We start from the raw sequence: 23512 nt of genomic DNA on the forward strand, positions 1-23512 counted from the left end.
GGGATGTAGGGAGTGGAGCTGGAATAGGTGTATTAAGCCCCTTTCTCCCTCCCTAAATATAAAATCCAAAGTATGCCCATGCAGGAGGGGAGAATTAAAAGTGCGGATGGAGTAAGAAAGGGAGAGGAAAAGATGGGGAGAGGAGGATGAGAGAAAACGGAGTTAAGAAAGAAGGGTGATGACAGGTGCCTTTCTGGAGAATGGAGCAGGAGGGAGGAAACTAGTGGGAATGAGATGGGGTTGGGGAGAAGAATGACAACTTGGCCTTTGAGTTTTCTTGGCCACATGAGTTTTCCTCATGTCCAGTTACATGCTCCTCTGGACATTTAAATACAGGCTGGTCAGTCATATTTACAATCCATTCTGTTGTTGTTTTATTTTTGCTGGACATGTTGTAATTTGTGTTGATTTAAGCACCCTCCAATTATTTTCAAAAGTTGACTCCTATGGCTGCGTGTGGAGTGGACTGAGGAGGAATTATTGGGGATAAGAGTTGGCAATTGTTGGGCGAGGGCAGGTTATATTTGGCCTGGGAATAGAGGCAGGTAGGTATACATTCGGGAAGGGTATCCCCTTTAATCATTCAGATAACTAACTGGTCGCATTATCCATCTGACCCTTGTTCTGTCACTGTTGGCTTGCACTTCCCGCTTTGTCACGCCTTGGTACCGATCACCGCGACTGCCCCTGGCTGTAGCCTCCTCTGCCTTCGGTCTCTGGGTTTCAGGCCCCTGACAGCTCGCTGCCAGTTCCTTCTGTGTCCGTAGCGTGGGCGGAGCTTTCTTCTGACGGAGTACTAGAGCGATGATGTCTCGAATGGTCTCCGGCCGCCGGCTCCACAATTGGCTGACGACTATAAACAGTCACACACTCGCGCCGAATCTGACAGGAGGTGCGTGGCCATAATTGGGTATAGGTTGTGCGGGCGCTGTCAGTTTTAAAATGGGGGTGATTGGTTGGAGAGCGCGTGCAGTGGCTCAGCAGTGCTCCTACGGCGGCCCATCCCCTTTCCCGGCGCGCGCCGTTTCACGTTAGCCGTCAGGTGTGCGCCGCTCAGTCCCAGGAGCTAGCCGGGCGGGGCGGAGCCACCATTGAGGGAATGAATGGCGGTGCTAGGCGGCCAACGGCCAGGATGCTGTGCTCGAGGTCGGTAGCTCGCATGTACCTGCTGGTTGTACTTCTTTTGGCCTCAGTCAGCCTCTCTTATGGGACCGATGGTTCCGGGGGCCTGATGGGTAACGGCATTCACGACCCCCCCGAGCCTGTTACTCAGCCTTCAAGCTCGGCGGAAGACATCAGGAATCCAACTGCAGATGACGGGAGCTCGTTGGAGGACACCAAGAACCTGGCGGTCGTGGCCGAGAACCGGAACGAGGAGAGTGGGGGCTCGGTCTTAGAGTCTCGGAACCGGACCGGCGATACCAGTAACCGGACCGAGGACGCCGAGAGGTTGAGCGAATATACCGGGAACCGGACGGTTGACGCCGACCTCCGGACTGAAACCATAAGAACGCTTGCCAGAAAGCACGAGAATCGGACCGAAAGCCCGCCTGAGCTCAGTGGGAGCCCGACCCCAGAAGGAACCGGCAGTGAACTCGGTACATCTGAGGCACAGCAGGACAGCAGGGCCGAGGTTCTTCCGACCCCCGGCGGGCTTTCAGTGACCGTGACACCTGCTGTGACCACGGCCACGCCCAGCTCCTTGATAACCGGTGCAGCAGCCGGGGCTTTGGTGACCGGCACACCCGGCTCGGGGAGGGATTCCTGTTCGCCGGCGTTGGACTGCTTGGACACGGAGGGGGAAGGTGAGTGAGCTGAATATGAAAAGACCGATCGGCCTCTGCGGTCTGCTCGGTTAATCCTGCCCCAGACCACACTGCCGGAGCACATTCTAGGTGCCTGCCGCTCCTTGGCCTGGGTGGGTTTGCTTTCTTCCTCTTCGGTTCTCTGCCCTCGTTTCCTGTAATAAGGTAAAGCGCCGAAGCTGCTTCCTGCTTTTTATTTCTTCTAGTCCTTGGTAAAGAGATGATGTCCTTGTTGCAGACTGAAGCCGTGCCGCAGATCGGGCTCGTTCAGCTTTGCTGCCTTCGGTGTTAGAGAGACATTTCAGTAGCTTATAATATTTTATGTTGAGTTGCAGATTATTCAGCTCCTCCAGAGGCATAGCCCAACACCACTCCGATACTCATAAGGCCACTTTTTTTTTCCTCCTTAGCAAACCAGATAACTATATTATTTCTCAAGTTATATGAATTTATTGCCTGCCTCTTGTTGATTGTAGCCGCAGACTGTTCCAAAATGTATAGTTTGAAAAATTGCTTCCATTGTGTTTTATGAACTGTAAATCGTTTTTGGCTTGGATATCCCATTGCCCTCTGAAGGGCCCAAGAGCGTAAAGAACTGTTCCTATAATTTTTTTTCTGTGAAAATTCCCTGAATTAGCTTTTGCTTTCAACCTTGGGTTGCCTAACTGCTGCAAGGAGCATGGCCCTGTACACTTAACTGATCCTATAACTTTGGCTTGTCTTCTCCTACACCTGTGCTTCCAGTACAGTTGAACTCTACCCTAACCTAACCTTTCTCATTACCATTGATAACGGGTAGAGTGGAGGGCTGAGTTGTTACTTTATATCTTCATTTATGGTCTCCATAGCTAATGGTGCTGTCACTTTGGGCTTTCTAACTATTACAAGGAACATTTGCTCCCAGAACAAACAGGATGGCAGTCCTCACATATAGGTGACATAGAAAACTCATGTCAACGTTTCCAGAACTTTGAGTCTCTCTTGAATATGCTTGAGCATGCATTATACCACCAGGCAGGGTCCCCCAGTCTTTTTCCACAGAGCTTTGTGTGTCATGGCAAATTAAGTCTCTCAATCTGAACTTTTCTGAGGTTTGTTTTTTGCAAGTAGTTTTTTGTGGGATTGTATGATTGACACAGGGTACCTCCCAGTTCTCCCCATATCATTGGCAGGTTTTTCAACATTTTGGGGCAAGTTTTCATTTTGCAGTCAATTCCCCCGGTGTACTTGGTGCCCACTGGCCATCAAGAGCTTCCATCATCTATTCTGACATCGCTTCCCTTTTATTTCGTGATGACATGTCTGCGTCTGGCTTTAAGCAGTGCCCTCCGTGTACAAGGACCATGTCTATTGCAGACCCTCATGATAGACATGGCCTCTGCCTGGGGGCATCGCATAATGTGCAGGGTTGCAGCAAGTGTACTCAGATAACCCCAATAGGGCATCAATATGGCTCAACAAGATGGCATGACTCTTCAGGCCAGCTAAGACTGATCCATTGGCATCGGAGGCATGAGTGTTGAGGGACCTCTGAGCCATTGGCAGTTCTGGGCTTCCAGGGATGCCGGGGACATCTGACTCTTCCAGGTCAAAGACATTGGATTTGTCATCTTCGGCCTCTGCACTGGGGAACAACTGATCAGAGCATTGAGGGAAGCCGAAGAAGCATTGGTTCCCATCTGGTCATGGCGCCTAGTACCAGCTTCAGCTATGATGCTCCCGAAGGTGAGGAGTGCCTGTCCTCTATCGATACCAGGGGTTTGCCATGGTCTCCATTGGTCCCAATGCCCGCCTCCGATCCTGCTCTCTGTTCTGAAGAGCATCTGGTCACACCTTCTGGGTCCCAGTCATTCTTGGTATCGGTGCTCTTTGAAGAAGAGCTGGGGAGGTGTGTGCAACAGGCCATGGAGAGGGCTGTGCAAGGCTTTGATGTTTGTGCTCTGACACATTGGGGCCGGCACTATTCCTCCTCGAGCCATTGTTGGAATCCATGGAGTCCTCATCAGTGTGTTACCGACACTGTCACTGTTGTTATCCAGGGCGGTATAGATGCCGGCGGGGCATCAGGGTCACCACTGACTGATTCAGTACTCATGCCCCAGTTCCTCTGAGGAGGAAGCTCCTTGGTGACAGTCAAGTTGGTTCCTATACCACTGGCTGGAGCCGAGCCCTTAGGGTCCCATCTCCTGTATACGACATTGAGGACGCAGGCCCTTATGAACTCTGGGAGGATGACTCTGCCGATGTTTCTGACGAAGTGCATGAGTGACTCACTGATGTGCCGTGTGCAGAGGAGAATCTCTTTGGAGATGAAGTGAAGGATATATGGCCCAAATGTGGGACCACCACACAACACTCCAACAGCTCTCTGCTGGCACCCAGGACCCTAGCCACAGGAAGTTGTTCTTCTGCTGAGGAGATGCTTTCATCTGCCTCCATGACCCCCATCAGCAATGGCAGGCCCCTTGTAGTCATCCCAGGCAACAGTAGGCCTCAAAGCCCCAACCAGCACCTCAGTCTACTTGCATGGATGGGTTTTTGACTGGATCGCAGGGAGCATAGCTACATTTGCTATACCCAGGGTGATGGATCCTGCAGTCAGAAAGAGGATGTGGTTCTACGTGAGCTGGTGGCCCAGTGTAATCTCGGACCAGAGGGTTCTCACCATCATCTGTGGAGGGCACAAATTAAACCTATTGAATACCCCATCAAATTGTCCCCCAAGTCCTTTTTGGGGACCAATAGCACATCAGGAGGTACTTCTTGCAGAGTTCTCCCTCTTAATAGCCAGTAATTGAGCCACCAGGGCAAAGAGGGTGGGGATTCTACTCTGGTATTTCTGATTCCCAAAAAAAAAAAAAGGGGGACTCCATCCCAACCTAGACCTAAGGGCCTTGAGCAAGTTTCTAAGAAAAGTTCAAGATGGTTTCCCTGGGCACCTTGCAAAAAGAGGACTGGCTATGCTCCCTTGATCTAAAGGACGTGTACACTTGGATAGAGAACTTCCCTGGCCACAGGTAGTATCTTCCAATTACGCGTTTTGGGCTAATGTCAGCTCCATGTGTCTTCACGGAATGCTTAGCCGAGGTAGTGGCACACCTTTACAGGCTGGGAGTCCATGTTTTCCCCTATCTGGACAATTGGCTGGTCAAGAGCATCTCTCGGGCAGGGACTGAAGAGTCCATGTGCTTGACTATCCAGATGCTGGAGTAACTAAGGTTCATCATCAGCTATCCCAAGTACCTTCTCATTCCGTCACCTGAATTGGACTTAATTGGAGCCTTGTTAGACAAAAGGCTATCAATTTGATGACCATCATGGCAGAGATTCAAGTAATGAAGCGGATTTTAGCATGGTAGATGTTGAGGCTGTTTGGGCTACATGGTTGCAACAGTACATGTCACTCTTTTGGCATGTTTATTTTATTTGTTTAATAATCTTGTAGCTTGCTACCTCCTAAACATAATTCAGTATGGATAACATATTAAACATTTAAATCACATACCATATAGAATAAGCATAAAATCCATTAAAAATTAAAATATCCAACTACATCTCACTTAGGCATGTACTTTTTGAAAAAGGAAAGTTTTTAATCCTTTGCTAAATTTTGTCAATTCTTTCTCTAATCATAAATCTTCAGGAAGTGAGTTCTAAATTATTGGAGCTGCATAGGTTACTGCCTGCCTCCATATAAAATCAGATTTATACTCTGAATTTGAGCGCACCATTGATTGACCGGCCCCCTCAGATCATAACTGCATCCAGGCTTATACGACTGGAATTTGTGGTTCATCAAGCAGGGATTCACTGAATATAATAGTTTGTGTTATGATCAACAATCCTTATCGGGAGCCAATGCAATTCCTTTATAACCGGGATTATATGATCACGGTATCCCCTGCCACTTATGAATCTAGCGGCGGCACTGCTATCCTGTTTAAATCGCTGGACTTTGCTGCCATTATTCTGCCTCTAACCCGCGCCTAGACAGCCGGCCGATAGCAAGGCAACGCCCCCACGCTGACATCATCAGGAGGCGACGGCTGCATAAAACCGAGGCGCTTTCTAAGGCGCCGCGCGCTGCGCGACGAAGGGGCGTGCCCCTTTGTTTCGCCCCTTCGTTTCTGACCCTTCGATCTATCCTACAGTGTTAAATTTAAACAGCTTTGTTCTACCTAAATACAATGGAAATCCCCACGATCATTGGCCAGGGAAACTACCATCGGATGCATCTAAATAATGAAAAAAGGACACCCCCTGAGGTTGAAAAAAAGAAATTTCTTAACCGGACCTTAACATCTATAATGCCTACCCTGTATCTACCAGCTATGATTACTCTGTCTTTTATCCTGTGTAATGCTCAGTCAGTACGAAAGAAAGTCCCCATTCTATTAGATTTAGTTCACGCAAACAAACCAGACTTTTTCTTAATTACGGAATCCTGGTTAACCAGTACCGACATAGTTACCGTAAATAATTTAACCCCCCCTGGTTATACTACTATATCGGAACCAAGAGCACACCGTAGAGGTGGAGGTCTCCTAGCCATCATAAAATCTTCTCTGAAACCGATAAAAAAACAAATAGCCTTCTCTGGTTCTTTTGAAGTTCTACTAATTACTACAACAGTATTAAATATAGGCATTATCTACTGCCCTCCCGGCTGTCTCAACTCTGAAATTTCCAATTTTCTAGAAACCATTACAACACTTCCTGTAGACTTAAGTAAAACTATATTATTAGGTGATTTCAATGCACATATACTCACTCCATCTGTAGTTACAAACTCACTCTTAGACTCTTTTGCCGGTTTAGGATGGGAACAACTTATTAAAATTCCAACTCATATAAAAGGTCAAATTCTAGACCTAGTGTTCTTTAATCCACTCTCTTTCACACCAACTTCGAAAGATACTAAAGTAATTCCCATCCCCTGGTCAGATCATCACAGAATTCATTTTTCTTTTACTCTAGAGCATAGTAGACACACATCCAGAAAACAACCTACAATATTTAAAAGGAAATTTATCAATCAAGATTCATTTGTAGAAGCAGTCATACCTAACTTACCTATCTCCATATCATCAAATATAGAAGACTCAGTATCTAAATGGAATTCAGCTATTACATCTACGCTAGATCTGATTGCTCCATATAAACAACACCAAATAAACAACAGGAAACAGAAACCCAATGCCCCCTGGTACTCAAAATCTTTACGTCAACTTAAAACACACCTCAGAAAGTTGGAACGAAAATGGCGACATATAAGAACAACCGAAGCAAAAAACGCATATCGATGTACCCTTCGGCGCTATTACAAAGAAATAAATCAAGCCAAAAAACTCTATTATGGAAAGATAATCTCCAAAGCCAATGGAAATCCCAATACTTTATTTAATATAGTAAAAACATTAATCACTCCACATAACGAAAGCTTCGCAGATCATGATACAATATTTTGCAATAAAATCGCCAACCACTTCAAAACAAAAGTAACCAACATTTCCACAGAATTTTCACAACTACCCTACCCCACCTGTGTCAAGAAAGAACCTAATTGTCAATGGTCCGAATTTAGTCCGGTTTCAGACAACTCAATTCAAATTATAATTTGCAAACAAAAACCCTCAAATTCACCTTACAACCCTTGTTCAGGAGTCTTCTTCAAAGCTATTGGTCATCATGCATACTCTTTTCTCAGTAGCCTAGTTAACCAATCATTAGAAACAGGACAATTCCCATCTAATCTGAAAAAAACATCCATTCTACCAATTCTAAAATAAAAAACAAAAGGTACAGCCGATCTCAATAACTACAGACCTATTGCCTCCCTCACATCATTAGCTAAACTAATAGAATCTGCAGTTTTACGTCAACTTTCTGACTTTCTATCCGAAAATAACATTCTCCACATTAACCAGCACAGCTTCAGAAAGGGACACTCTACAGAAACACTTCTCCTATCTACCTTTGACACATTATTCCGGGCATTTGATTCATATACAGATTACATTATAGTATTTTTAGATATCTCAGCAGCATTTGATACGGTCGATCACCAAATTCTCATCTCAGGCCTACAAGCAATAGGCATCACTGGAACAATATTAAGTTGGTTTTCATCTTTTCTCACAGATCGTCCTCAGCAAGTTAATATTAACCATCAATCTTCTACCCCCTACACAATCCCATCCGGCGTTCCCCCAAGGATCTTCATTATCTCCCATATTATTTAATATATATCTCCTTCCGCTTTGTCATATTTTATCATCACTCAACCTACAATTCAAAATTTATGCAGACATTCAATTTCTGGTCCCCTACAAAACTTCCTGGTCCGATACTCTATCTTTAGTTTCACTCTATCTTTCCACCATTAACTCTTGGCTATCTCATAATCGTTTAAAATTAAATCCATCAAAAACTGAATTAGTCCATTTAACATCCATTACAGATTCCTCTATAGGCCCACCATCTCATTTCACTTTCAATGGCTCAACCATCCCAATTAACTGCCATGCCATAAATCTAGGTGTAACCATAAATACAGACTTATCTATGAAACAACAAATTTCCTCCCTAACAAAGAAATCATTCTACAAATTACAGCTTCTGAAACGTCTTCGTCCTCTTCTTTTCTATCGTGATTTCAGGACTGTTCTACAATCTCTTATATTTTCTGGTCTAGACTATTGTAACGCTCTATATCTAGGTCTATCTGACTCATCAATTCACCCGCTACAATTAGTTCAAAATAGTGCAGCTCGCTTATTATCCGGTACCTCCATTCGCAATCACATTACACCTATCTTACATTCCCTTCACTGGTTACCCATAAAATACAGGATAAAATACAAAGTAATCTCAATCATTCATAGTTTAATTTACAACTCTACATCCACTTGGCTTTGCACCTTACTCCGCATTTACAAACCCACCCGACACTTAAGATCACTTACTCAAAATCTCTTAGACATTCCATCACCACGACAGGCCAGATTAGATATCACCAGGAAAAGAGCTTTTTCTGTTGCAGGACCATCTCTCTGGAACTCTTTACCCAACCCACTCCGTTTAATATCAAATCCTCATCATTTCAAAAAGGCTTTAAAAACATTCTTTTTTCAACAAGCATTTAACATTCCCACTAAACATCTCCCCGATCAAAAAATGAAACTCCATCCCCTAAATTTCTCTCATCAGATACATATTACATTATCGTCTCTCTTCTATTATCCCATCCATGTTCTTTCTAGGACATTACAATTCGATAAGTTGCTACCCCCCCCCTCTCCTCCCCCCTCCATCCCTTTTACCCTCCCTACTCTTTACCCATGGCATGTTACCATTATTATTATTTTGTTATTTAATAATTTGTTTTAGCTAACATTTATCTAGCTATTTAGTTAAATTTATGTATTTTAAGTTTATTTTAGTTATATTTTATTTTTACTTTATTTTAACATATTGTAAACCGTTTTGATAAAATGTTATTTTAAAAAGCGGTATATAAATACTTTTAAATAAATAAATAAATGTTGCAATGGCTGAAGTAATTTACACATGCGGAGAGTTCAATGGAACCTACATTCCCAGTGGTGACAAGCCATGCAGGATCTATGGGACTGCAACTGAGTGACCCCATCTCTCTGGGACTCTTTGTTCGAGTGACCAGTAAATTCCAATCTGGAAAGGGCAGTATCCGTCTAAATTGTGCTAATGACAGATACATTCACCTTGAGCTGGGCTGGGGGGCTCATATCAACAGGCTCTGCACTCTGGGTCTTTGGTCCACCCAAGAACAACTGTGTCAAATCAATTTTCTGGAGCTCTGGGCAGTCAGTTATGCTCTATTGGCTTTCAGAGATTTGGCTGTCCAACAAAATTGTGCTAATAGAGACTGACTACCAAGTGGCAATATGGTATGTCAACAAGCAGGGAAGTATGGGATCGTACCTCCTGTCTTAAGAAGCGGTCCAGATATGGGCATGGGCCCTCCCATGGGATGGTGCTCAGACCATGTGTCTGGCTGGAATGGAGAATTTGATTGCAGACAGACTGAGTTGCTCCTTCGGATCCCACAAATGGTCTCTGGATCAAGGGGTGGCAAATTGGATCTTCCACCTGTGGGGAAGCCCAGAGGTGGATCCCTTCACTGTGCCTTGGAACAGGAAGGTTCCTCAGTTCTGCTCCCTGTATAGGGCACATGGCAGACCAGCCTCAGATTCCTTCATCCACCATTGGGGTGCCCATCTCTTGTACACTCATACTTCAGCTCCACTAGTAGTGAGGATAAGGGGTCTATAATACTCATAGCCCCTTATTGACTGACTGAGACAGGTTTGGTTTCCACTTTTCTGGGAGATATCCATCAGGAAACCTATCAGACTGGAGTTTTCTCCATGTCATCACCCAGGATCAAGGGAGGTTGTGCCATCCCAACCTTCAGTGCCTGTTGCTCACAGCTTGGATGTTGAGAAAATGATCCTGCAACCGCTTGACCTTTCAGAAAATGTCTTAGGTCTTTGTAGCTTCAAGAAAGCCTTCCACTAGAAAGCCCTATGGACTGAAGTGGAGGAGGTTTTTATTGTAGTGTGAGCAAAAGGCCCTAAAAGTTTTTCTCCTGTGCATCACAAAAACTGACTGCCTTGAACACCATTTGGAAGTTGGTCTGAAGACTAACTTGTTAGGGCTCATTTGAGTGCAGTTGGCAGATATCACTATGGTGTAGAGGGTAACCCCCATCTCTATATATCCTATGGTCATAAGTTTTGAGGTCTGCTTCTATTGAAGCCTCCCACTATATCTTTGGACATCAACATGGTGTTGGCTCAGCTGATTGAAAGCTCCTTTTGAGCCACTGTGCTCTTGTGACCTGACCTGGACCTGGAAGGGCATATTTTTTATGGCGATCACTTTAGCATACAGATTCAGTGAGCTTAAGGCCTTAGTGCCTTATCTACCTTACACTAAGTTTTTCATGATAGGGTGCGTATGCAAGACTATCTAAATTTCTGCCTAAGGTGGTGTCTGACTTTCATCTAGATTAGAAGCCAAGCTAAAATACACAAATATACATAACTGCTATATATGATACCACTAATTTCTTCTGCTTTATGTGACTTAAAAAGATTTCTTATGCTTTACATGTTACCATTATACATGTATTAGTATATTATGATTTTATATGACCTGTATTGTTCAGTTATGTATGTTTGTGTATTTTAGCCCCTGAGGCAGCCCCAATGTGGGGGCGAAGCTTGGCCTGAGTCAGGCTCACCTTAAAAAGAATGTCTTCATAAATAAAAATGTCTAATCTGACATTCCTTGGCTTCTAATCTACTTTGTTGCCCTCACGGCTTTTTTTTTTTTTTTTTTTTTTTTTTTTAGATAGCCTGCCCTCCTGCTTTGTTTCATCTTGATTAGGCCATAGTCCTGCCAATGTTCTTTCCCAGGGCCCATACACACCAAGGCGAGCAAGCCCTGCACAGTTTGGACTGCGAGAGAGCCTTGGCCTTCTGTCTGGAGCAGACAGAAGCCCACAGACAGTTCACCCAACTCCTTCTTCTTTTTTTTTTGTTTCTTTTGACCAGAAGAAGTTGGAGATTGCCGTTGCCGAGCAGATGCATTCCAGTTGGTTAGCAGACCTAATCTCCTCCTGTTATGCCCATGCAGGATTGCATCTTGGCCATGACCAAGCTCACTCTGTTAGAGCAATAGCAGTGTGGCCCACTTGCGAGCAGTCCCCATGGAGGAGATCTGCATAGCTATGATGTGGAGTTCCACCACTCATTCACATCTCATTACAATCTGGATAGGGATGGCTGATGCAACAGGTTTGGCCAATTTGTCCTTTGGAGCCTGTATGAGGTGTAGAACCCTACTTTGTTCTCTCCTAGGGTCCATTCTTTCTGTTCAGGCTGTCTTCCCCCCCCCCCCCCCCCCCCTCCTGTTACCAATAAAACATTGTCAGTTGGCATCTGTTTGTTGGTCCCCTTTTTTGTTTGTAGGGGCTGCCTGTAGCTAGGGATTAACCCATGTATGAGGACTGCCATCCTGCTTGTTCTCTGAGAAAGCAGACTTGCTTACCTATAACAGATGTTCTCAGAGGACAGTAAGATGTCAGTCCTCGTGAAACTTGCCTGCCACCCTGTGGAGTTGTTTTCACTTCATAGGTGTTTTGTTCTCTTATTCTTTTTATTGGAATTCTGTGTTGTAAGACTGGGGGGGGGGTGTCCCTGCTTGGATGCATGGTATAACGCTTGCCAAATATGCTTGAAGAGGCTCAGTCAAAGTTCTAGAAACTTTGACATAAATTTTTCCATGCCAGGCTCCATCGGATAATGTCACCCATGTGTGAGGACTGACGTACTCTTCTTGGAGAACACCTCTTATAGATATGCACCTCTGCTTTACTTTCTGCTCTTCATATGCTTTGTCTTCCATTTATTTAACCTTCCTTTCCATCTCATTGTCTGACTATATTTGGACTGGTAATTAGTTTTATTTATTTATTTAAATCTTTTCTATACCGTCGTTAAGAAGGATCCGTCACAACGGTTTACAATATGGCACATAAAATAAGGATGCTGAGATCTATTAATTTACACACGTGCCTTAATATTTGATTCGGTACATAGTTTTCTAAATGATATAAGTGGTTTGTGATACAATACTGTCCAGGAGTTATCAGTTTAAAAACAATTCTAACTTTATAAGTGTCAACTTCTCTTCTGGTGAAGAACGAGAAGGTAGGGTAGAAACAGAAAATATGGCTACACACTTTATTTGTTCATACCTCTCACTTCGCCTGCCTCACTGTTTCCCCATCTCTGTTTGGTAGGCTTGATTGAATAGCCAAGTTTTTAAGCCTTTTCTGAAGGTTTTGTTGTCTTTTTGCAACCTTAACTCTAGTGGCATGGTGTTCCATAGTGTGGGTCCTGCCAAGGATAGTGCTCTCTCTCTTACTTGAGTTAGTCTTGCTGTCTTAATTGATGGGATAATAAGGAGTGCTTTATTCGCTGATCTTAGGTTTCTGTTTGGTACGTGTACGCGGAGGGTTGTGTTAAGCCATTCTGCTTTTTCGTTATGTATTAATTTATGTATGATGCAAAGTGTTTTGTATTGTATTCTCTGCTCAACAGGTAACCAGTGTAACTCGGCTAGGGTTTCGGTGATGTGGTCTCTCTTACTTTTACCGGTCAAAATTCTTGCAGCAGTGTTTTGTAAAATTTGTAGTGGTCTGAATGAGGTGTATGGTAAGCCTAGTAGTAGCGCATTACAGTAGTCTGTGCTTGCAAAAATCAATGCTTGTAGGATTGAACGAAAGTTCTTTGACGTTAGAAGTGGTTTGAGTCTTCTGAGTACCATAAGTTTAGCGTATCCTTCTCTAACTTTTAAGGATATATGTTGTTTTAAGCTTAGTTTGGTGTCAATTATAACTCCTAGGTTCCGTACTTTCTCCGCTAGTTCAATCTTTTGGTTGTTTTTGAGTGTGATAGTGTTTGAATGATCTCTGTCTTTCTGCGTTCTAGGTGTAGGAATTCTGTTTTCTCTATGTTGATTACTAGCTCCATTTGGTTTAGTAATTGTTTTATGATGTCAAGGTACATGTTAGCGATATTTAGTGTTTTTTCAATAGTTTCATCTATGGGAAGTATTAGCTGTATATCGTCAGCGTATATATAGTGTGTTATGCCCAGCCCGGCTAGTAGGTGGCATAAAGGTAACAGGTATATGTTAAAGAGTGTAGCAGATAGCGCTGACCCCTGTGGTACTCCTGTTTGTAGGTGTATCTTTTCTGACATTACATCTTTGATTTGAACTTGGAAATATCTGTTACTTAGATATGATCTGAACCATTTGATAGTTATGTTACTCAATCCTATTTCCTCTAGTCTGTTTAAAAGTATTTCGTGATTTACGGTGTCAAATGCTGCTGATAGGTCCAGCATCACTAAAATATAGTGTTTGCCATTGTCAAAACCTCTCATGATGTTATCTGTTAGTGCTAGCAGTAGTGTTTCTGTACTATAGTGTTTTCTAAAGCCATGTTGTGATGGATACAAGATGTTGTTATTCTCCGCTAGTTGCTTTTGTATAGTTTTTTCGATTTAATTTGGCAATTAGGGGTAGGTTAGATACAGGTCTATAATTGCTCAGATTAAGCGGGTCGCTGTTCTTTTTCTTTAAAATTGGTTTAACAATTGCCCCTTTTAGATTATCTGGCATGATTCCTTCCTCTAACGAGAGATTCACTATCTTTGTTAATGTTGGGGATACTATATTGGATACTTTTTTTATTTCGGTGGTTGGTATAGTGTCACATGCATGAGGGGCGGGGTTTAGTTTTTTTAGCATAGACTCAATTTCCATTTCAGATACTGTATCAAATGTCTTCCATTGTTCAACGTCTCTTTTTTTCATTTTGATTTCCTGTTTTGTTGTATCTGGAATTTTTGTTTTTAGGTTTTTGATCTTGTCACTGAAAAAGTTGGCTATTTCATTTATTTACTGGTAGGTTTTGTGGGGAGTTGGATTTGTCATTAGTGCGATCTCTTACGATGGAAAATAAGGTTCTAGGGTTGTTAGCATATTTCTCTATTTTAGTGTCGTAGAACTGTTTTTTTGCACTGAGAATTAATTGTTTGTAATAGGCTAGGTGTTTTCTGTACTTGGTTAGATTATCTGTGGTTTATTTTTTCTCCATTCTTTTTCTTTCTTTCTTAGGTTCCTTTTGACTTCTTTTATTTTTTCATTGTGCCAGGAGTTTGGTTTGTTTAGGTTCTTTGACGTTGATATATCTTGTTGGGTTTATCTCATCGGCTAGGTTATTGGTAGTTTTTATCCATCATGTGGTTGCGGAGCAGCAGTTGGAGTAGTCTAATTTTGTTAGTTTTTCTTCTAACTTGTCTTTCAGCAATTCAGAGAGAGTCATTGTGTCCCAGAGAACTGTATTTATTTATTTGATTTATATTCTGCTTTTCAGACACTTTCAAAGTGGATTATATTCAGGTACTGTAGGTATTTCCCTATCGGGTTTTCAATCTTAAGTTTGTACCTAGAATTAATGGTGTTCAATATATTTGTTAGTGATCTGGAAAAAGGAACCAATTTACAGATCACCCAAAATTATTCAAAGTTATTAAAACAGATTATGAGGAACTGTAGAACAATGCAAGACTAGGAGACTGGTAATCTAAATGAAGATGAAATTTAAAGTGGTAAGTGCAAAGGGATGCACATAGGAAAATAATGCCAACTACAGGTACACAATACTGAGTTTGGTATTAGAAATCACCATCCAGGAAAAGAACCTAGAGTCTTTGTGGACAGTACTTTGAAATCCTCAGAGCAGTGTTCAGCAGCAGTAAAAAATAAAATAAATAGAATGTTAGGAATTATTTGGAAAGAAATGGAGAACAAAAATGAGAATATCGCAGTGCCCTCTGTCCATGGTGCAACTGCACCTTGAGTATTGTGTGTGGTTCTGGTTACTCCATCTTAAAAGAGAGAGAGAACTAGAAAATGCAGAGGAGGGTGATAAAAATGATAAAGGGGTTGGAATGGCTCCCCTATGATGAGAGGTTACACAGGTTAGGGCTCTTCAGTTTAGAAAAGAGATGACTGAGAGGGGACATGATAGAAGTTTAAAATCATGAATGGGGTGGAATGGATAATAAAAGATGGTTATATTTACCCTTTTTAATAATACTAAAACAAAGGGACACTCTATGAAAATAACAAATAGTATTTTTTTACTCCATGCATAATCAAGCTATAGAATTTGTTACCAGAAGATGGGATCTGGGCATCTAGCATAGCTGGGTTTAAAGAGGTTTGGACAATTATTATTGAGGTGTACTTGGGAAAGACATCACTTATCTCTGGGAGTGAACAACAAGAAATAGATCCATTTTTTTGGGTTCTGCTGGATACTGTCAGACAGGATGCTGGGCTCAATGGGTTTTGGTCTGATCTAATGTAACTCCACCCCTGTGTGCATGTCTGGTATGGATGGGGCCATAAACATGTTTATAGTATCTGTGGGCAGGGACCCTGGCTAGCTCTTTCATTGCCCCTTTCCCCCAGGGTGTGGATACTTTTTAACTTGGGGAAGAAAGGGTTCCTTTTTGGGTCCCAGTGTAGGGGTGATTAACTTCCTGAAATTTCCTGGGTGAGGTGAATTTCTATATACTGTGTGCCCAAATAAGCAGGAGCCACTTGATTGTGACCAAAATAATATCTTTTCTGCAAACACTGATGGATGGATGGCACAATAAATATGAATTTCCACACCACAGTCTTTCTGGCTCTCTTTACGACCTTTGTCCTCTATCTCTGCGAGAGTCTTTTACTTAGGCAAGGGACTTTCCATCCTCTTGGATTAGGAAAGATGTTGGTCCCAGTGGGCCCTTTAATGGACAGGAAACCCATTCCAAGATGGCCAAAACGTGTCTCTGCACAGAGAGCAATTTCTCTCTCCCCCCAGGGGCTTTTGAAGATTCTGGATGGGTGTCTCCCTTACTGTAGATGAGTTCTTAGTAGTTCCCCGTTCCCTAAGGCCCATGTGTCCAGCAAGGCTCCTACCAATTAAAGTCCAAAAATGCCAAAATAGTTCCTGGACAGCTACTCTGCACATTGTGAGACGTGTACAGCAGCGGAGCCCTTGACCTGCTCTGAGGGATCCCAGGCAGGATGGAGCCCAGGCCCCTAGGTAGGCCAAAAATATAACTAAGGCAAAAATCTCCAACATTCCTCTTGAACTGCCAACTTAGACTGCCCCCAGAGCCCTTAGTGGAACTCTGCTATAAAACCTCTGCATGGAATATTTATTTATTTTTATTTAACAGTTTTTTATACCGACCTTCATAGTAAATAACCATATCGGATCGGTTTACATTTAACAGAGGGTATAACTAAAGGAACAATTCAGGTAAATAATAGATAACAATAGATAGTAATAAGTCAAAGTTACAATCAACGGGAATCGAGAACTTGGAAGCTTAAACAAGCTGGAAAGAAGATAAAGGCAGGTAATAATTATAAAATATACGATAGTGAGACAGGGTTAAAGCTTGAAGGTGCTTTAACCTGGAGGTGCCAGAATCCGTAGTTCATGAAGATAAATGCCAAAGGCCTGGAGAGAGTGGAGGGTGCTGTAATATCCATTACAGCACCCTCAATGAGGGGCTACACATGAATGGATCCTCCCCTAATTATTTCTCTGACTAACTGCACTACCATTACTTGTCCCAGGGTAACCTGAAAAGGAGCCCAGGTTACAATAACATGTTAACATCTTTTATGTCAGTAATAAATATTAATTTATTAGTATCTAAAGTCTCTTTATTTTCAGTCTTTTATTTTGTGTTAAATTTATTTTTCTGTTTCTTGACATAACTATACTGTGTACAGTTCTGGTCGCTGCATCTCAAAAAAGATATAATTGTGATGGAGAAGGGCAACCAAAATGATAAAGGGGATGAAACAGCTCCCCTATGCTTACTGGCCACAGCCATACCAACCACTACTGCAAGCAACACCACAACAGCAGCTGCATAACCGAAGGAGTCGTCCTCGTGCTCAAAGACCTCAGCGACAGCAACCTGCCCCGGCTAGCAAGGCTCCTTCCTCTTTTTAGGAGTTGCTCACCCACCTCCACTGCCTCATTTCACAGCGGGAAGAATAAAAGCACACATCCAAGAGTGGGAGATAACCACAGATTGATGGGTACTGGATATAATTTGACACTGTTACAACCTCCAATTTACAACATATCCTCCACTTCCATCAAATTTCACCAAAGGGAGAACGTCGAATCAACATCAATTGGGAATAGAAATAGCTTCGCTCTTACAACAGGCGATACATCATGTTTCTCCTTCCTTCCCACTTTACGGGGTTCTACTCCCCATACTTCCTCATTCCCAAGAAGTCGGGATCTCTATGCCCCATTCTGGATCTCCGAGAACTCAACAAGTATTTGCTCAAAGAGAAATTCAAAATGGTCTCCCTGAAAACCATTCTTCCTTTGCTTCAACACAAAGATTGGATGTGTTCAATCAATCTGAAGGATGCGTATACGCACCTTCCTATGCACCAGGATTCCTGGCGATACCTATCCTTCCAGTTCAAGGCTCAACACTACCAATACAAGGTCCTGCTGTTTGACCTCTCGGCAGTGCCCAGAGTGTTTACAAAGTGCATGGCAGTGGTGGTGGCGGCGTTTCTTTGCCAGAAAGGCATCAAGATATTTCCTTATCTGGATGATTGACTCATAGTGGCCTCCAGCCCAGAGACACTCAAACTTCATCTGCAGGACATATTCCACTGTCTACACAGATTGGGGCTCATTGTCAATTACGAAAAGTCGTTCCTTCAGCCCTCTCAAATACTGCACTTCATAGGAGCTCGATTGGACATTAGCAGGAACAGAGTTTTTCTCCCAGATGAATGGAGATTTGTTATTCGACAGCTCCTACAATCCCTCCAAGCCACTCACTTGCCGTCAGCTTGTCAGGTACTAACTGTCTTGGGTACATGGCGGCCGCCATTCACACACTGCAAACACCAGACTGCACATGTGCAGTCTCCAATGGGGGCTCAAGTAGCAGTGGCGACAACATTCTCAGCCGTTAACATGGAAGTTATCCTTAACCCCAGGCATGATAATGGACATACTGAGGTGGCTGAACAGCACCGTACTTACAAAAGGGGGCCCCATTCACCCTACTCCCGCACAACACAGTCCTGACCATGGATGCCTCCTGCAAGGGATGGGGAGCACATCTCGACCATCTAGAGACACAAGGCCTCTGGTCCCTAAACGAACAACATTTCCAAATCAATCTCCTGGAACTCAGAGCGATCAGATATGCCTTTCAAGCATTTGTCTTCCACTTGCGAGGTCGTCAAGTCATGGTATACATGGACAATCAAGTGGCCATGTTTTACGTAAACAAGGAGGGTATGGTTCGTGGAACCTTTGCAGAGAAACGATCATCATTCTAGAATGGGCAGCCTGCCATTCCATTCAAGTTGAAGCAACCTACCTCCCCGGTGTAGCCAACACCCGGGCAGGCAGGTTAAGTCTGATTTTTCATCCACACAAATGGTCGCTTCACCCACAAGTGGCAAAACAGATTTTTGCAAAATGGGGACTTCCAACCCTGGACCTCTTCACCACAGAGTTCAACAGGAAATTACCATGCTTCTGTTCCATATGGTCGAGCAATCTAAGGACAGCACAAAATGCTTTCCTCTTTCCTTGGGAAAAAGGACTTCTATACGCTTTTCCCCCAATTCCATTGCTCACTAGAACAATTCAAAAATGTGTGCGGGATGGAGTGCAACTTATCCTTATCGCACCAGCATGGCCAAGGCAACCATGGTACACTTATCTTCTACAACTCTCCATACAAGACCCACTTCGCTTACCCAACCAGGAAGATCATCTCTCTCAGGAAGAGGGAACTCTTCTGCATCCAATGCATGCCTCCCTCCATCTAACAGCATGGAGATTGAGCGGCTCCTCCTAAACGAACAAGAATTGTCGACAGCAGTAATCATAGCAACCCGAAAGCCTTCAACCAGAAGTTATTCCTTCAAATGGAAGAGATATACCAATTGGTGTGCGTCCAGACACATCGATCCGCTACTTTGCTCCCCTGAACTATTATTGGACTACCTTTATCAATTATACATGGGGGGGCCTAGCCACGGCATCGGTCAGAGTCCACCTCAGCACGATTGCGGCTTTCCATAGACTGCACCACGGTCAACCAATCTCAGTACATCCGACTATATCTAGTTTCGTCAGAGGTCTGACACATTTAAGGCCTCCGATCTCCAAGCCACCAGTAGCATGCAATCTCAACATCATTTTGGAGCAGCACATGCTATTTCCATTCGAACCAATGGACTCTGCTCACATCAAATACCTTACCTGGAAAGTCGTATTTCTGATGGCGGTCAAGTCAGTGAGTTGCAAGCTGTAGTTCACTATAGTCCCTACCGTCAGTTTTACCATGAGAAGGTAATCCTCAGGACTCATCCTTCATTTTTACCAAAAGTAGTTTCTCAATTTCATCTGAATCAGACAATAGAGCTACCTACCTTCTGCCCAAAACCGCATCAGAATGACAGAGAGAGACTTTTACACACATTAGAATGTAAAAGAGCACTGGCCTATTACAAGCTACGGACCACTTCAACATCAAGAGCATCTGTTAATCACTTCCTTCAATCTGGTTGCCCTAGGATTACCGGTGGCTAAATGAACGATTTCCAGCTGGATTGCTCAGTGTATCCAGTACTGCCACCAAAAACAGGGCTCTCATCTCTCTGTTCATCCTAAGGCGCATGAAGACAGGGCGGTGGCTGCTTCGGTGGCGAACTTCAGGCATATGCAAAGCGGCAACGTGGTCATATCTGCACACGTTTACGTCCCACTACTGCTTAGACCAGCAGACAGCCGAAGACGCTAAGCTGGGGCGTGCTATTCTACATTCACTAAAACATGAATTCACATAGTCGATTACCACATGTATGGGATCATGCTTACAAGACAATTCAATTCCATAACAGCGTGATCGGGAGCTTAGGACTCCCATGACAGCATGGCTAATTCAGCCCTGCTATCAACGGGAAAAAGCAAGTTTGCTTACTGTAAACCGTGTTTCCGTAGATAGCAGGATGAATTAGCCATGCCTACCCACCCACCTCCCTGAGCAGTCGAAACTACTCCATATCTTGCTTACGCTTGCTTTTGTACAGACTGAGGAGATTCTGTCTTCCTGCGTGGGAACTCACACGCAGCCTCAGACAAACTTCTGAAATTTACTTTGAAGCTCCGTCTCCCGTGACAGCATGGCTAATTCACCCTATCATCTACGGAAACACCGTTTACAGTAAGCAAACTTGTTTTTCTCCAAGCTGAAGAGGCCTGACCTCTTTAGCCTTTCTTCATAGGGAATCATTTTGGTCACCCTTCTCTGTATCTTTTCTAATTCTGCTATACCTTTTTTGAGATGAGGTGACCAGAACTGCATACAATACTCAAGATGAGGTTGCACCATGGAGCAATACAGAGGCATTATGATATCCTCTGTTTTATTCTCCATTTCTTTCCTAATAATCCTTAGCATACTATTTGCTTTCTTGGCTGCTGCTGTACACTGAGTAGAAGATTTCAACGTATTTTCAATAATGACATCTAGATCCTTTTCCTGAGTGGTGGCACCTAATATGGAACCTTGTATTTTGTAGCCATAACTTGGTTTACTCTTCCCTAAGTGCATCACTTTGCACTTAACCACATTAAATTTAATTTGCCATTCGCATGCCCAATCTCCCAGTTTTACAAGGGCCTCCTGCAATTTTTTACAGTCCTCTTGCGATTTAACAACTTTGAATAATTGTCCCTCGGCAAATTTAATCACCTCACTTTATTCCCATTTTTCCAGTTAATTATAAATATATTAAAAAGCAGTGGTCCTAGAACAGATCCTGGGGCACTCCACTATTCACCTTTCTCCATTGGGAAAGTTTACCATTTAGCTGCCTTCTGTTTTATAGCTTTTAACCAGTTCCCAATACAGAATAGGACACTGCCCCCTATCCTATGAGTTTTATTTCTAAGAAGTGTCTCTCATGAGGGACTTTGTCAATTGCTTTTTGAAAATCCAGATAATCTATATCTCCAGTTCAGGCATTTATTTATTGTCCTTAAATCAGGACAAACCTAAGCCCATTGATTGGACTATTATTAAGGAATGGTTTCTTTATCTTCCTATAAATATACCAATGCTCAAAGGTGTATCACACCAATACCTTTATAGAAAAAATATACACCCCTCACCTGTCTATGCAGAAAAACGTTTACATTAATTTTTATCAATTTTATAATTTAAGATCCTCAAATGGTTTATGTAATTTACAAAACCAGAAATCTAGTACACGGTCCATTATCATAAACAAGGAGATGTGGGTGAAAAGGTGCTAAACTACTAGATTAAAGGGAGGAAAATACCTTAGACAGCACACCGGATTGAATGACACACGACAACAGTTTGGTGCAAAAAGCCACTTGGCTGCCATCACTGGAAAAACCTTTTGGGGTAGATTTTATAAATTTACGTGCGCGCGTACTTTTGTTCGTGCAGCAGGCGCGAACAAAAGTACGCTGGATTTTATAAGATACGCGCGTAGCCTATAAAATCCGGGGTCGGTGCGCGCTGCCTGTTCCCTTCAAAGCCGCTCTGAAATCAGAGTGGCCTTGGAGGGAACTTTCCTTCCGCCTCCCCTCACCTTCCCCTACCTAACCCACCCAGCCCCCCCTACCTTTGGCAGATTTACGCCTGCCAAAAGCAGGTGTAAATCTGCGTGCGCCAGCGGGCTGCTGGCGCGCCATCACCCGACCCAGGGGCTGGTCCAGAGGCCTCGACCACGCTCCTGGGCTGGCACCACGCTCCCTCCCCGCCCCTTTTACGAAGCCCTGGGACTTGCGCGTGTCCCGGGCTGTGCGCGCGCCGGCGGCCTATGCAAAATAGGCTCGCCGGCGCGCGAGTTCCCTGCTCGCATAAATCCGGCCAGATTTGCGCACGCAGGGCTTTTAAAATCCGGCCCTTTATTTTTATTATTTATTTATTTATTTTACACCACTTTAAAGGTAAAAACTACAGTCCCAAACACTTCTTTTATATAGTTTTTTGTTACATTCAATACTTATCTTTATATATGCAGGCCTGTATACGCTTCTGGAAACAAAACAAAAACACCACATGGCCATGTTTTCACAGCTTGAGCTGTTGTTTCAGGGCATTCAGTTCCTTATTTCATTTCCAGCCTTACATAAATGTGTTATTGGGTAAAGACTGGGCATTGGAGGTTTGTTGGAATAAATGGACACAAGAACTACAAATTCAAGCACCATTAGAATTATTCCGTAGAGGTTTTATTTTTGTTAACAAAATTGCAAATAACATTTCTCTTCATAAAATGTGATACAAGTTCGTTACTAGAGCTTATATTTCACAACATCAAGCATACTTAGCCTAGTTATCGAGCTCTAATTGTGCATTAAATGTGGATTAGAGGTGGGTACTCTTGGATATTTTTTTCTGTTCATGTGGGAAAATCAGATATTCTGGAAAAATGTCTTTCAACATATTGAATGTATCTTAGATTTACAGCTTGTTTATACTGCATATTCAGTGCTCTTTGGAGACTTGTTTTCACTAGGCCCAAGCTCTTTACTTCAGATTATGGATTAATAAGACTTTTTTTTTTTTGATACAATTTTCCATATTGCATCACTGGTGACAGGGCTCCGTCCCTTCCATTACACAATGGCGTAACAGCATACATAATTTTATTAGGGATCCAGATGGGCAGAGGCGTTCCATAAGAGTGATTTTAGACTTGTGGCTGTTATATATTGCGTCTCTACCGCATAGGGCACACAGTATGATTTTTGAATAATTGTCAGTAGCATTCGTATTCAACCAATTCTGTTTTTCTCAATTACTTTTTCCCTATCTATACCTGTTACACAAAATAGGGGAAGGGTTTACATGCTTACCATATAAAAGGAACAATTCTGTCCTTTCTGTGCATTCTATTTCAATAAACAGATAATTGATGGTATAAAACTGGATAACTTAGAGCAGGGGTGAGCAAACTGGCGGGTAGTCCTAAAA

At 43.1% G+C, this 23512-nt stretch overlaps 1 protein-coding gene across 2 annotated transcripts in view; it reads left to right on the forward strand.

Annotated features, from left to right (window-relative positions):
* The first annotated feature begins 898 nt into the window (after positions 1-898).
* MEGF9 (multiple EGF like domains 9) overlaps positions 899-23512 on the forward strand; it is a 158592-nt gene continuing 135978 nt past the window's right edge. For both annotated transcript variants that reach the window (XM_029614370.1, XM_029614371.1), the window contains exon 1: positions 899-1805. In XM_029614370.1, the coding sequence (XP_029470230.1) occupies positions 1100-1805 (706 nt within the window). In that variant the 5' untranslated portion in view covers positions 899-1099. The remainder of the gene's footprint in view (positions 1806-23512) is intronic.

Source organism: Rhinatrema bivittatum, chromosome 8, assembly GCF_901001135.1.
Source record: "Rhinatrema bivittatum chromosome 8, aRhiBiv1.1, whole genome shotgun sequence".
Classification (NCBI taxonomy): domain Eukaryota; kingdom Metazoa; phylum Chordata; class Amphibia; order Gymnophiona; family Rhinatrematidae; genus Rhinatrema; species Rhinatrema bivittatum.